General features: G+C 44.5%; 1 protein-coding gene across 1 annotated transcript in view; it reads left to right on the top strand.

Moving 5' to 3' along the window:
* The first annotated feature begins 953 nt into the window (after nucleotides 1–953).
* The window catches only part of chaf1b (chromatin assembly factor 1, subunit B), a 31,087-nt gene continuing 17,810 nt past the window's right edge, over nucleotides 954–14,230 (top strand). Inside the window, exons 1-7 of the mRNA XM_055645187.1 lie at nucleotides 954–1,078; nucleotides 4,920–5,055; nucleotides 5,584–5,716; nucleotides 6,832–6,952; nucleotides 8,727–8,830; nucleotides 10,761–10,857; nucleotides 12,846–12,924. Of these exons, the coding sequence (XP_055501162.1) occupies nucleotides 4,930–5,055; nucleotides 5,584–5,716; nucleotides 6,832–6,952; nucleotides 8,727–8,830; nucleotides 10,761–10,857; nucleotides 12,846–12,924 (660 nt within the window). The 5' untranslated portion in view covers nucleotides 954–1,078; nucleotides 4,920–4,929. The remainder of the gene's footprint in view (nucleotides 1,079–4,919; nucleotides 5,056–5,583; nucleotides 5,717–6,831; nucleotides 6,953–8,726; nucleotides 8,831–10,760; nucleotides 10,858–12,845; nucleotides 12,925–14,230) is intronic.

Raw genomic sequence — 14,230 nt, 5'->3', positions numbered from 1 at the left:
ACTCCTCTGGGCTGGTGTCCTGTCGGTCTCCGAACGTTTCTGGCTGTCCCCCAGGTGGGGATGGGATATTCGGGGGGGGGAGGGGAAACGGTTCAGTGGCAGTTCGGCAGTGGGGACCCGGGTTCGATCCTGGCTGCGGATGAGGCGCGGGCCTGTGTGCGCGCAGCTGCCGAGAATGTCTCTCCGCCGGTCCAGTCTCGGACACCCCTCCCCCCGTTTCCCACTTGCATCTGCCCCGTCTATCTCGCTGTTACACCCCCACTCTCCCGCTACCTGGCACCCCTTTCCTCAGATTAAATATATTTTTACACATAAATTCTGAATAAAGATAAAAATGTATACACAGTTTATACAGTCAGTGCTTCGTTAGCTTTTTCTTTATGGCGAGTGTCCTTTGACAAATCGCATGATTCCTTGGGTTTTTCGGAATACCGAACTCGCTTGTATAATTGAACCATTGCCACCCCGGTGCCAGCGTGTCCCAGTCCTGGCCCCCAGGTGGCGCAGCCGAGCACCTTCTCCCGGCTCCAGCGGCAGCCGCTCCGCCATCTTGAATCCCGACCCCCACCCCCACCGACCCATTTATTGACGAATTCGTCGCATTTATTGACGATTCCGCCGCAATTATTTCAGATTAACGCGAAAGCAACACCCACCCGTCGTGTGCAGGTCGCGTGAAATGTAAAGGACGCCGCTCCAGCGGGGAAAAAATGTTCTTTCCGCGGCCAAGCGCCCTGGGCGATTTACTCTCTAAACCGAAAGGTTAATGAAGCAAATAAAATCCCACCGCTTGAAGTCCGCTCCACTAAATTGTTTGTTTCCCCTCGGATGAAACTTTTCCCGTTTGTAGCGGGTCTGTGCCGCGCTGCGCGGTCGGGTACCGCCTGCAGTTCGGCATCTCGCCGGGTGGCGCGCTGTGGGAGGATGCGCCGTGGGAGGACCGCGCCGAGTGGGCGGAGACCCATCTTGCTGGCCGGCTCCACCCCCTCTCGTTGGCGGGGAGGGCGCGCGCGGGAAAGCAACTTGTTACCAAAGATCTTTGCTTGTTACAGGCGGTTGGAACGTTGGGCCGGGAGAGGTAATTGCTCGCGCGGATTTGAAACAGCGCGTTCCCCGGGTGCATCCTTACAGTCAGGAATATCACTGCATGCAAACTTTATCCATACTTTACTTGTAGTCAAGAAAATATCACTCCTGCAAACTTCACCTGTCCACCGAGGGGGTGCATGCTTACAATCTGAAACATCATTCCTGCAAACTTCACCCATCTACCGAGGGGATGCATACGTACGGTCAGGAATATCACTTCGTGCAAATTTATCCATACTTGCAGTCAGGAATATATTACTCCTGCAAACTTTTCATGTCCACCGAGAGGGTGCTTGCTTACTGTCTGAAACATCACTCCTGTTAACTTCACCTGTCCACCTAGGAGGTGCATGCTTACAGTCAGGAATATCACTGTATGCAAACTCTATCCACCCTTACAGTCAGTAATATAATTACTGCAAACCTAATCCATACTTGTAGTCAGGGATATTTTGGATGATCATCCATGACATGATCATATTAAATGGTGCTGGCTCGAGGGGCCGAATGTCCTACTCCTTGCACATATTTTCTATGTAACTGCAGTTGCACAGGGCCCTCTGGTGAGAGTATTGTGTGCAATTTTGGTCTCCCGATTTGAGGAAGCACATTATTGGGATGACAGTGGAATTACAATGGCAGGTATTTCTGGGAATAATACAGAAGGTGCAGGATCAGTTCATTCCAAAGAGCAAGACAGATTCCAAGGGGAGTAAGGGACGACCGTGGCTGACAAGGGATGTCAGGGACAGTATAAAAATAAAAGATAAGTACAACAAGAAGTAAGAGGATGTTTTGAAGAGCAACAGAAGATGACTAAAAAGACAATACAGGGAGAAAAGAAGAGGTACGGACGTAAGCCAGCCAAGAATATAAAGGAGGATAGTAAAATCTTCTTTAGGTATGTGAAGAGGAAAACATTAGTTAAGACCAAAGTTGGACCCTTGAAGACTGAAAAAGGTAACTTTATTATGGGGAACAAGGAAATGGCAGATGAGTTGAACAGGTACTTAGTCTTTACTAAGGAGGACACAAACAATCTTCCTGATAAACTAGTGGCCAGAGGATCTGGGGTGACGGAGGAACTGAAGGAAATCCACATTAGGCAGGAAATGGTGTATGGTAGACTGATGGACTGAAGGCTGATGGTCTGCATCACAGGGTACTTAAGGAAGTGGCTCTAGAAATCGTGAATTCCAATGTTCTATAGATTCAGGATCAGTTCCTGTGGATTGGAGGGTAGCTAATGTTACCCCACTTTTTAAGAAAGGCGGGCGAGAGAAAACAGGGAATTATAGACCAGTTAGGCTAACATCGGTGGTGGGGAAGATGCAGGAGTCAATTATAAAAGATTAAATAGCAGCACATTTGGATAGCAGTAACATGATCGGTCCGAGTCAGCATGTATTTACGAAGGGGAAATCATGCTTGACTAATCTTTTGGAATTTTTTGAGGATGTAACTAGGAAAATGGACAAGGGAGTGCCAGTGGATGTAGTGTACTAGGACTTTCAGAAAACATTTGATAAGGTCCCACATTGGAGATTAGTGGGGAAAATTATGGCACATGGTATTGGGGGTAGAGTGCTGACATGGATAGAAAATTGGTTGGCAGACAGGAAACAAAGAGTAGAGACAATAGACAATAGGTGCAGGAGTAGGCCATTTGGCCTTTCGAGCCAGCACCGCCATTCAATGTGATCATGGCTGATCATCCCCAATCAGTACCCCGTTCCAGCCTTCTCCCCATATCCCCTGACTGCTATTTTTAAGAGCACTATCTAGCTCTCTTTTGAAAGTATCCAGAGAACCTGACTCCACTGCCCTCTGAGGCAGAGAATTCCACAGACTCACCACTCTGTGAGAAAAAGTGTTTCCTCGGCTCCGTTCTAAATGGCTTACTCCTTATTCTTAAACTGTGGCCCCTGGTTCTGGACTCCCCAACATCAGGAACATGTTTCCTGCCTCTAGTGTGTTTAAGCCCTGAACAATCATATGTTTCAATGAGATTCCCTCTCATCCTTCTAAACTCCAGAGTGTACAAGCCCAGCTAATCCATTCTCTCAGCATATGACAGTCCCGCTATCCCGGGAATTAACCTTGTAAACCTACGCTGTACTCCCTTGATAGCAAGAATATCCTTCCTCAAATTAGGGGACCAAAACTGCACACAATACTCCAGGTGTGGTCCCACTAGGGCTCTACAACTGCAGAAGGACCTCTTTGCTCCTATATTCGATTCCTCTTGTTATAAAGGCCAACATGCCATTCGCCAACATGCTTACTTTCATTAACGGGTCCCTTTCAAAATGGCAGGCAGTGACTGGGGCACCGCAAGGCTCGGTGCTGGGACCGCAGCTATTTACAATATATATCAATGATTTGGATGAAGGGATTCAAAGTAACATTATCAAATTTGCAGATGACACAAAGCTGGGTGGCAGTGTGAACAGTGAGGGGGATGCTATGAGAATGCAGGGTGACTTGGACAGATTAGGTGGGTGGGCAGATGCAGTTTAATGTGGATAAATGTGAGGTTATCCACTTTGGTAGCAAAAACAGGAAGGCAGATTACTATCTAAATGGCGTCAAGTTGGGAAAAGGGGAAGTACAACGGGATCTGGGGGTATTTGTACATCAGTCTATGAAAGTAAGAATTTCCTTTTTCCTTCCTTCTCCCCGCCACCCCCTATCAGTCTGAAGAAGGGTTTCGGCCCGAAACGTTGCCTATTTACTTCGCTCCATAGATGCTGCAGCACCCGCTGAGTTTCTCCAGCTTTTTTGTGTACCTATGAAAGTAAGCATGCAGGTACAGCAGGCAGTGAAGAAAGCAAATGGCATGTTGGCCTTATAAGAAGAGGAGTTGAGTATAGGAGCAAAGTATACAATAAGAAATATCGCTCTTGCAAACTTCATTCATCCACCCAGGGGGTGCATGCCGACAATTGGATGTGATTTTAATCAAACCGCCCACGGTGTACAGATACAGAATAACGGGAATAGCGTTTAGTGCAAGGTAAAGTCTGATTAAAGATAGTTCAAAGGTCTCCAATGAGGTAGATTGTAGTTGAGGTGTGCTCTCTAGTTGTTGGTAGGATGGTTCAGTTGCCTGATAACAGCTGGGCAGAAACTGTCCCTGAATCTGGAGGTGTGCGTTCTCACACTTCTGTACCACTTGCCTGATGGGAGAGGGGAGAAGAAGGAGTGACTGGGGTGAGATTCATCCTTGATTATGCTGCCGGCCTTGCTGAGGCAACATGGTGTGGATAGAGTCAATGGGAGGGTGGTTGGTTTGCATGATGGTCCAAAAGTCTGCAATTTCTTGCGGTCTTGGATGGAGCAGTTCCCAAACCATGTTGTGATGCATTCCGATAAAATGCTCTCATCGGGTCAGAGGGTAACCCAGAGGTTTTCCCTTCTGCTTCTGAAATCACCTTGTTGCAATCCAAAACATTCAAAAAGGGTGTTCAAAAGCAATCAAAAAGGTAGCGCAGAGGTAGAGTTGCTGTCTAACAGCGTCAGAGACCCGGGTTCGATCCTGACTCTAAACTTGTACATTCTCCCCGTGACCGGCGTGGGTTTTTCCCGGGTGCTCCGGTTTCCTCCCACACTCCCAGGACCTACAGGTTTGTAAGCTGATTTTATTTGGTTAATTTGTCCCTAGTATGTGCAGGTTAGTGTGCAGGGTGATTGATGGACGGCGCAGACTCTGTGATCTGAAGGGCCTGTTTCCGCGCTGTATCTCCAAACCAAATCTCACAGTGGAAAAAGAGGCATGATACAATGACCGCAGAGCTAACATTTCTTCCTCTTCCCCCCATCTTTCCCAGAGTTGGCACCATGAAGTTTGTCACCTGCGAGATAGCGTGGCACAACAAAGAACCCGTATACAGCGTCGACTTCCAGCACGGACCTGACTGCAGGATAGATCGATTGGCTTCCGCTGGCGTGGACACTGCAGTCCGGGTAAGTGCTCCTGGGGTGGAGAATAACAAAAGGCATAGATAGAGTGGGCATAGAGAGGATGCTTCCACTGATGGGAGAGTCAATGCCTACTATGTTCTGTTGTGCTGAAGCAAAGCAAGAATTTTGTTGTCCTATCAGGGACACATGACAATAAACTCACTTGGACTTGAGTCTAGGACTAGAGGTCGTAGCTGCGGAACTAAAGGCCGCTCTTTTGGAAATGAGCTGAGGAGGAACTTCTTTAGTCAGAGGGTAGATCTGCGTGGGTTTTTTCTGGGAAACTCCAGTTTCCAAGCTCCTGCCTTCCAAAGATGTACAGGCTTGTAGACTAATTAGCTTGGTCTATAGGTAAATTGTCCCTAGTATGTGTAGGATAGTGTTAGTGTGCGGGGATTGCTGGTTGATGCAGACTCGGTGGGGCGAAGGGCATGTTTTCGTGCTGTATCTCTTTAAAAAAAAAATCCAACACCATGGTAAAACTTGGTTTGCTCAGCTTCAGTTGTTTCTAAGAGTGTCATTTTCTTCCAGATATGGAGGGCGGATAAAGGCCGGGATGGCAAAGCAGTTGTGGATTTTTTATCGAATCTAATACGCCACACAAAGGCAGTGAACGTTGTGCGTTTCTCTCCGAACGGTGAAATTCTTGCATCTGGAGGTGATGGTATGTTGAATTAAAAAATCTCAAAACCATTAAAAAAGTTGTTTCTGAAACTGATCCAATTTGAATGCCACACTAAAGGAGTAATTCCAAGGTAAGGTTTATTGTGACTGCACTCCATGAAAGGCGATAGAAGGAAAAATAAACTTTTGAATATTCACTGAGGATAGGTTCGGGAAGTGGCCAAGGATCCCATAAGCCACAATTATCACTTGTAGATAAGTATGAAAGTCAAAAAAGGTAAGTACAGTTTATCCGTAAAATGTAATCAATAATAATGGAACATTGATAAACTTGCCTTAATATGTACTGATTGATTGTTTGAAAGATACAGCAGGTCCTTTAAGTCCACACTGACCATCGATCACTCGTACACCCTAGTTCTATGTTAACCCACTTTCTCATCCGCTCCCTACACATTAGGGGCAATTTACAAAGGCCGATTTACCTACAAACCTGGACGTCTTTAGGATGTGGAAGGACACCGGAGCATTTAGAGGAAACCCACGTGATCACAGGGAGAATGTGCAAACACCATACAGACATACAGCACCCTTAGTCAGGATTGAACCCGGGTCTTTGGCACCATAAGGCAGTAGCTCATGGTGCTGTGCCATCCTCTGATAATATAACTACCACCATTAATGATTATGTTGACGACTGCTAAATGCTGCATAAGTGGTAGCTGCTAGTTACAGTTTAAAAATAAAACAAATTAGTTTAATTTAGTTTAGAGATACAGCGCGGAAACAGGCCCTTCGGCCCACCAAATCCACAGAGGGCAGTGGAGGCCAAATCACTGGATGGATTTAAGAGAGAGTTAGATAGAGCTCTAGGGGTTATGGAATCAAGGGATATGGGGAGAAGGCAGGCACGGGTTATTGATTGGGGACGATCTGCCATGATCACAATGAATGGTGGTGCTGGCTCGAAGGGCCGAACGGCCTCCTCCTGCTCCTATTGTCTATGTTTCTAACATGCAAAGTCTGTACAGACAGCACCCGTAGTCGGGATTGAACCCAGGTCTCTGGCGCAGTAGGGCAGCAACTTCACTACTGCGCCACCGTGATTAAAAACGATCATTATATTTTCTTACATTCAAATTTCCATCCTCATAGATGCACTAATATTTCTGTGGAAACTGAACGATAACAAGGACTTCAAAGAACAGGAACAAAATCTATTTGAAGAGGATGCTCAGTTAAATAAGGAGAATTGGACAGTACACAAAACGTTACGGTAGGAAGGGCTTTTGTGCCATTGTCTTCTACTCTCGGCCTTCTCCTTTCACTCATGATAAAGTTATTGGTCATAATGTAGGATATGTTATGAGGAGTAGTTTTGTCAGCTTAGAAACATGCCTATGAGGAATGATGTTGGTACGTACGTGTTCAGCAGCATTCTGAATATAAATTGCACTAAAATATTTTGGAGTATAAGAAATCCATCGCTTTTAAGAACGTATTTACGTACTTCTAATGCTTTGAGCATGACACCAGCAGGTTTTGTAGGTGGATCTAAGGGATCCTCACGGCACGATTTTGATGGTAGGTAGTGTGCTCTGACCTTTGATAGATTGCAAGACAACCTTTGTCAAAGCAAGTGAGTGTTTAAATATCGTTAGAATTCAGAGACCGGCTAAGATGTTGATGAGGCCGCATTTAGAGTCATGTGTTCAGTTCTAGGCATCATGTTATACGCAAGATATTGTTAAGTTGAAAAGGGTGCAAAGATTTGCAAGGATGTTGCCAGGACTCAAGGGTCTGAGCTGTAGGAAGAGGTTGAGCAGGCTGGGACTCTATTCCCTGGAGCGCAGGAGGATGAGGGGTGATTTTATAGAGGAATATAAAATCATGAGAGGAATAGATCAGGTAGATGCACCAAGTCTCTTGCCCAGAGTAGGGGAATCGAGAACCAGTGTACATAGATTTAAGGCGAGGGTGGAAAGATTTAATAGGAATCAAAGGGTAACATTTTCACACAAAGGGTGGTAGGTGTATGGAATGAGCTGCCAGAGGAGGTAGTTGAGGCAGGTACTATCGCAACATTTAAGAAACATTTAGACAGGTACATGGAAAGGACAGGTTTAGAGGGATATGGGCCAAACGCAGGCAGGTGGGGCTAGTGTAGATGGGACATGTGGGCAAGTTGGGCCAAAGGGCCTGTTTCCACACGTAAGCCTATGACATTTTAAAAAACTGTTGAAAGTGATGTACATATTTGAAATAAACATTACAGCTTCACATGCCCGGCACAGTTACAGAGGTTATAATGGAAGCCAAACAGAGACCGACTAAGAAAACGCACAGATCTCACCCATCCTGCTTTGAAAGTGGAGTTTTATATTTAAAATAGTCTTGTGGGTTAGAAGCAAACCATTGGATGAAGCAGGGTCTGTAGAAGGGAAAGAATTGACATCTCAGATCAAGACCCTGCGTCAAGCCTCAACTACGTGCAAAAACGTGAAGTACTGGAAGAACTGAGCAGGTCAGGCAGCATCTGTGCAGGGTACAGGCATTCAATGTTTCAGATCAGACTCTTCAGCAGTCTGAAGAAGGGTTCTGACCCCAAAAAGTCACCTGTCCCTTCCCTGCACAGATGCTGCCTCCGGCACTCTGTGTTTTGTTCAAGAATCCAGCATCTGCGGTTCCTTGCATCTTTCAAGAGAGAGCTAGATAGAGCTCTTGAAGATAGCGGAGTCAGGGGATATGGGGAAAAGGCAGGAACGGGATACTGATTGTGGATGATCAGCCATGATCGCAGTGAAAGGCGGTGCTGGCTTGAAGGCCCGAATGCCCTCTTCCTGCACTTATTATCTATTGTCAGGCCTGAATTCTTGCAGGTTGCTGTGTTTTAATTTAATTCGACATGTTACTTGCAGAAAAACTTTCTGAATGACTGAATAAATGTGTTCATGGCAATAGCCATAATTCCATAGGGGTGAATGTTTGGGTTTTGCATTATTGATGATATTTACTGAGTTTATTTTGTGTTTTTTGTCCATTTCTTGCAGAGGGCACATAGAGGATGTGTACGATATCTGTTGGACTACTGATGGGACTCACCTGGTTTCTGGGTCTGTCGATAACACGGCCATTATGTGGGACATTAATAAAGGTAGGAATGCAGCCATCAAATGTGACCTTTCGTTAAAAGACTAAAATTGATTGAATTATTTCATCCTAAAGCCACCCAGCGCAGGAGTAACTCAGCGGGGTCCCCCTCTCCCATCAGGCTAGAGGTACAGATGTGTGAAAACGCACACCTCCAGATTCAGGGGCAGTTTCTTCCCAGCTGTTATCAGGCAACTGAACCATTTTATTAACAACTAGAGAGTGATCCTGTGTTACTTTCCATTGCCTTGGAGATCCTCAGCCTATTTTTAATCGGACTTTACTGGACTTTTATCTTGCACCAAACATTATTCCCTTTATTATGCATCTACACTGTGGGCGTCTTGATTGTAATCACGTATTGTCTTTCCGTGGACTGGTTAGCACGCAACAAAAGCTTTTTACTGTACCTCGGTACACGTGTCAAAAAACTAAACTAAACAGGTCAGGCAGCATCTCTGGAGAACATGGATAGGTGGCGTTTCTGATTGATGAAGGGTCTCAACCCGAAACGTCACCTACCCATGTTCTCCCTAGATGCTGTCTGACTTGCTGAGATACTCCAGCACTTTGTGACCTTTTGTGCGTTAACCAGTTCCTTGTTTCTGAATTATTTCATCACCCACTTCCACTTGCCCTCGCAGTTGTGCCCCCTTCAGTATTTCTCCTTTGGCTACTAGAAACCCGTTGAACGTAGAAGAGTACAGCACAGGAACAGGCCGTTCGGCCGACAACATCTGTTGGACGTTCCTTCTGCATAGTTGCCATTGTTGGCCAACCTTGTCATGGTCTGCATGGCTCAACTCGGCCAATCAACAAACTTTGGATGTCCTCCTCATGGTGATATTCCTAATCCACATTGTGTATGCAGAGCATTTTTATTTTCACCACAGATGTTGTCATGCACAGCACTTGCACAGTCCACGTCAACTTTTTTCCTACAGGCATGATAATGTTTTATTCTTACTGTTTTTATGTTTTATTCTTAATGGTTTACTGTATGTCATGTTGTTACTTGCGAGCGGAGCACCAAGGCAAATTCCTTGTATAAACTTATTCATTCATTACGGCAGTAAGAGAGATAGTTTTTTTGTTTTCTTTTGCTGGATTCACACTTAAAGGACAATGGTTAGAAAAAGCATCCATTAACTTTTGTCTTCTGCACAAATTCCCCATCTTCCCCTATACTAATTTGGGCAATGTAATTACTGTTGCAGGCTGGCTATGTGGTTTCTTGGAAAGCATTGTGTTAAATTTCATCGGCACTAAGCTCTCTATTTTTGCTAAAATGTGCACCTTGTTAAGAATTGTAAGGAAAGCATAACCTGACTTGTTTACTAAAGGGCTGTCCCACTTGGGCGACCTAATTGGCGAGTTTAGAAGAGTTTGAAAAAATGACATGTTGAAGACCTCCTTCGACTATGTTGAAGACCAGCTTCGACTAGCTACGACTAACTTCGGGAAAATTGGACACTGAATAGTGGAGAGTGAAGACGACCTCCTTCGACCTCCCTTCGACTATGATGAAGACTATCTTCGACTACCCTCGATTACCTACGACTAACATGACGACCTACTACGACTAAACCTACGAGTAAAAAAAGTATCAATTTTTTCCATGACGACCTTTTTTTACTCGCGGGCATTTTTTAACAAATTGAAAAAACCGCCGCGACCTAGCTGAGGCCTCGAGTACGCAGAGACCACTCTCGAGCATGAAGGAGAGTTACGACAACCTCTTACGACCTCGTGTCGACCAAGCTGCGAGTATGAGTCGAGGGCAAACTCGCCAGAACTCGCGGATTAGGTCGCCCAAGTGGGACAGGCCCTTTACATCTAAAATATGATTTCAAGTACTGAACGTTAATGACTGGTAACCTTCATTCTGCCACACTTGCGCTGAATTATGAACTTTCACCTATAAATCTTTTCAGGGGTGAAGCTGTCGATCTTTAATGAGCACAAGAGCTATGTGCAAGGTGTGACCTGGGATCCTTTGGGAAAATTCATTGCGACTCTTAGCTGTGACCGGTAAGGGACATTTAAACTTTCCTCTTCCAGTAGGTGCCTGATAACACCTGCAGCAGTTTCTGTGCTTTATCCCGCAGTTTTTTAGATTATAATTAAGTTTAGTTTAGTGATACAGCGCGGAAACAGGCCCTTTGGCCCACCGAGTCCGCACCGACCAGTGATCCCCGCACATTAACACTACCCTACACACACCAGGGACAATTTTACATTTATACTAAGCCAATTAACCCACAAACCTGGATGGCTTTGGAGTGTGGGAGGAAACGGAAGATCTCGGAGAAAACCCACGCAGGTCACGGGACGAACATACAACCAATCTCCCGTAGTCAGGATCGAACCCGGATCTCTGGAGCTGTAAGGCAGCAACTCTGCCGCTGCGCTACTGACATGACTGAAGTATATAAAATTATGAAGGGTGTTGATAAGGTGGGCTGCAGGGCACTTTTTCCCCCATATCAGAAGTATATAAAATCAGAAAACATAGAGTTAGCATAAGGGCTAAGAGATTTAGAGGGAATCTGAGGAACACCCAGCGACTGGTTAATGCAGGTAGTTCAATATGTGTTTCCACATCACGTTTTGGATATAACGCAAGTGATGAAATAGAGGAAACTATTTGCACTACTCGGGCCAAGTTGGTTATAACGTGATTTTGATCAGGAACTAGAGAACCACTTCAAAGTTATTTTGGGAATGCCAAGCAGAAAAGAAAAAGCTGTCTGAGATTTAAACACAGGGAATGAAATCTGTTTCCATGGAACATCCCTGCAGTAATTGGACTCCATTTTTTTTCTTAAGAACGTAAGCTGCGACTTTAACCTCTGGTGGTCATTGAAATTGACAAGCAATTGCTTCTACTGGCACTTGTGCCAAGATACTGTAACTTATAGCCCTTTGAACATTTTTACAGTAACAAAAATACACTTTTTGCTATTAAAAAGGCCTTTCATTTTTGAAAATCCTGAGCATAAAAAATAACTTTGTTATTACAAGTGTAAAAACTCTGTAGCCCCTAGCCCCCATTTTCCTCATTATTCTCGAGATTTACAAACTTGGAATCTCAGAGCTATGAAGGGGACGGATTTGAAAATGTCTTGTATCCCGAGAAAAGGTCTTGCTTTGACTGTGTTCTACAGGGTTAACAATGTGAGCTTTAAGAGTATATTAACAGGAATGAATTATGTCCTACTGTTGTCTGCTGAAGTAATGTAGGTAATTTATCAATTCTCATCAGGTAGTCAAGGCTGGTTTGCTCTGTAAAAAATGAATTTTCTTTCACTTTTCCATAATCAACTTTGATATCCATAAGAGATCACTTCAAGGAATTATTTGCCACAAAAGGCTGTATATGCCATGTCTGTACATATTTGTAAGGCAGAGATAGATATATTCTTGATTAGTACAAGTGTCAGAGGTTATGGGGAGAAGGCAGGAGAATGGGGTTAGGAGGGAGAGATTAGATCAGCCGAGATTGCATGATGGAGTAGACTTGATGGGCCGAATGGCCTAATTCTACTCCTATCACTTATGACCTTAGGACAGATTAATGTCAGTTAAGTTTAAAGCTACAGAGTGGAAACAGGTCCTTCGGCCCACCGACAAACATCCATCCTGCAAATTAAAGGCAATTTACAAAAGCCAATTAATCAACAAACCCGCATGTCTTTGGGATGTGGGAGGAAACTGGAGAAAACCCACAGGGAGAACGTATAAAACTGCGTACAGACAGCAGCAGAGGTCAGGATTAATCCCGGGTCTCTAGCGCTGTAAGGCAGCAACTCTAGCGCTGTGCCGCTCAAAAGCCTTCAGCTTTCTGTTAACTGTTCCTGCTGAGTCCCTTAGTGTATCAGTCCTATTTTAACGTGTTAGTATATTTTCACTTGTTGGCATTTTGAACTATTTTGTGATTGTCACTTTTTGATGTTGGATTAAATCCATTTCTGAATGTAATTTAAGACTTAACAGAAATTATTGCATTGCTTCTGCAGGGTAATGCGAGTGTACAACACACAGACCAAACGAGTTGCCTTCAATGTAAGCAAGATGTCAGCCAGTAATGATGGAGAGGTAAGCTGTACCTTACTGAGGTGCTATACAACAAAACATGCTGAGTGTGTAATGCCTGCTATTTCCCCGGACTGTCGTAACAAGTTGGTCACCTTAATTTTCTGAGAAATCTCTGTGGAGATTTGCTTTTAATGTCTTATCTATTTTTTCCCTGGGGCATCTGCCAAAGTTATACAAAGTAATTAAGGAAAATTATGCCTCTGGTTATCATTCAACAGTTTAGTTGAGTAACAGTCAACAGTTGGTTGGGAGTTAGAAGATACCAAAGCAGATGCACTTGTGTATGGACCGTCTCCAATGAAGCTGAGAGGCCTGTTAATTTTGAGGAGATTTTAATGCTTTACAAACTACTTTTTACTAACAACTTCTACTTGCCAATTGCTCATTAGACATAGGAGCAGAATTAGGCCATTCAGCTCATCGAGTCTGCTCCGTCATTCAATCATGGCTGATATATCTTTCCCTCTCAACCCCATCTCCTGCCTCTCCCCCCATTAATGTTCAGAAGTGATAGGAGCTGAATTAGGCCATTTGGCCCATTGAGTCTCCTCCGCCATTCAATCTTAGTTGATATACCTTTCCTACTCAACCACAATCTCCTGCCTTCTCCCCATAACCTTTGACACCCGTACCAATCAAGAACCTATCAATCTCCGCTTTGAAAATACTCAATGACTTGGCCTCCACAACTGTCTGTGGTGATGAATTCCACAGATTCACCACCCTCTGACAAGAAATTTCCCCTCCTCTCCTTTCTAAAGGTACGTTATTTTATTCCGAGTCTGTGCTCTCTGGTCCTAGACTCTCCCACTAGGGGAAACATCCTCTCCACATCCAGTTGTATCTGTGGAGACCTCTTGTGGCAGAAAGATACTCTTTAATTAACATTTTTTATTTAATATTCTGCCGTTTCTGAGCCTTTCCTAATTGTTATAAATAATCAAGTCTTGGGGAGCTACTTGTTGTTTGAGGCAGTGTGTACTCGATGCCTTCAAACCAAAGCCAACAGTTTGGCCTTTGATAATCTGCGCTGTACTTTGTGAAGAGTCAGAGAATTATATGGTCATCGGTGATAGGAGTAGAATTAGGTCATTCGGTCCATCAGGTCCACTCCGCCATTCGATCATGGCGGATCTATCTCTCCCTCCTAACCCCATTCTCCTGCCTTCTCCCCATTGTGCCTTGTCTATTGGTCAATATTTATCCCTCAAAACAAAAAAAACAATAGAAAGGTACAGCACAGGAACAGGCCCTTCGGCCCACAATGTCTGACCCAATCCATTGGTTGTAAAATAAATTGTAGAAT

Source organism: Leucoraja erinacea, chromosome 13, assembly GCF_028641065.1.
Source record: "Leucoraja erinacea ecotype New England chromosome 13, Leri_hhj_1, whole genome shotgun sequence".
Lineage (NCBI taxonomy): Eukaryota > Metazoa > Chordata > Chondrichthyes > Rajiformes > Rajidae > Leucoraja > Leucoraja erinaceus.
The sequence above is the reverse complement of the archived record's forward strand: the minus strand, read 5'-3'. Positions and strand labels throughout refer to the sequence as shown.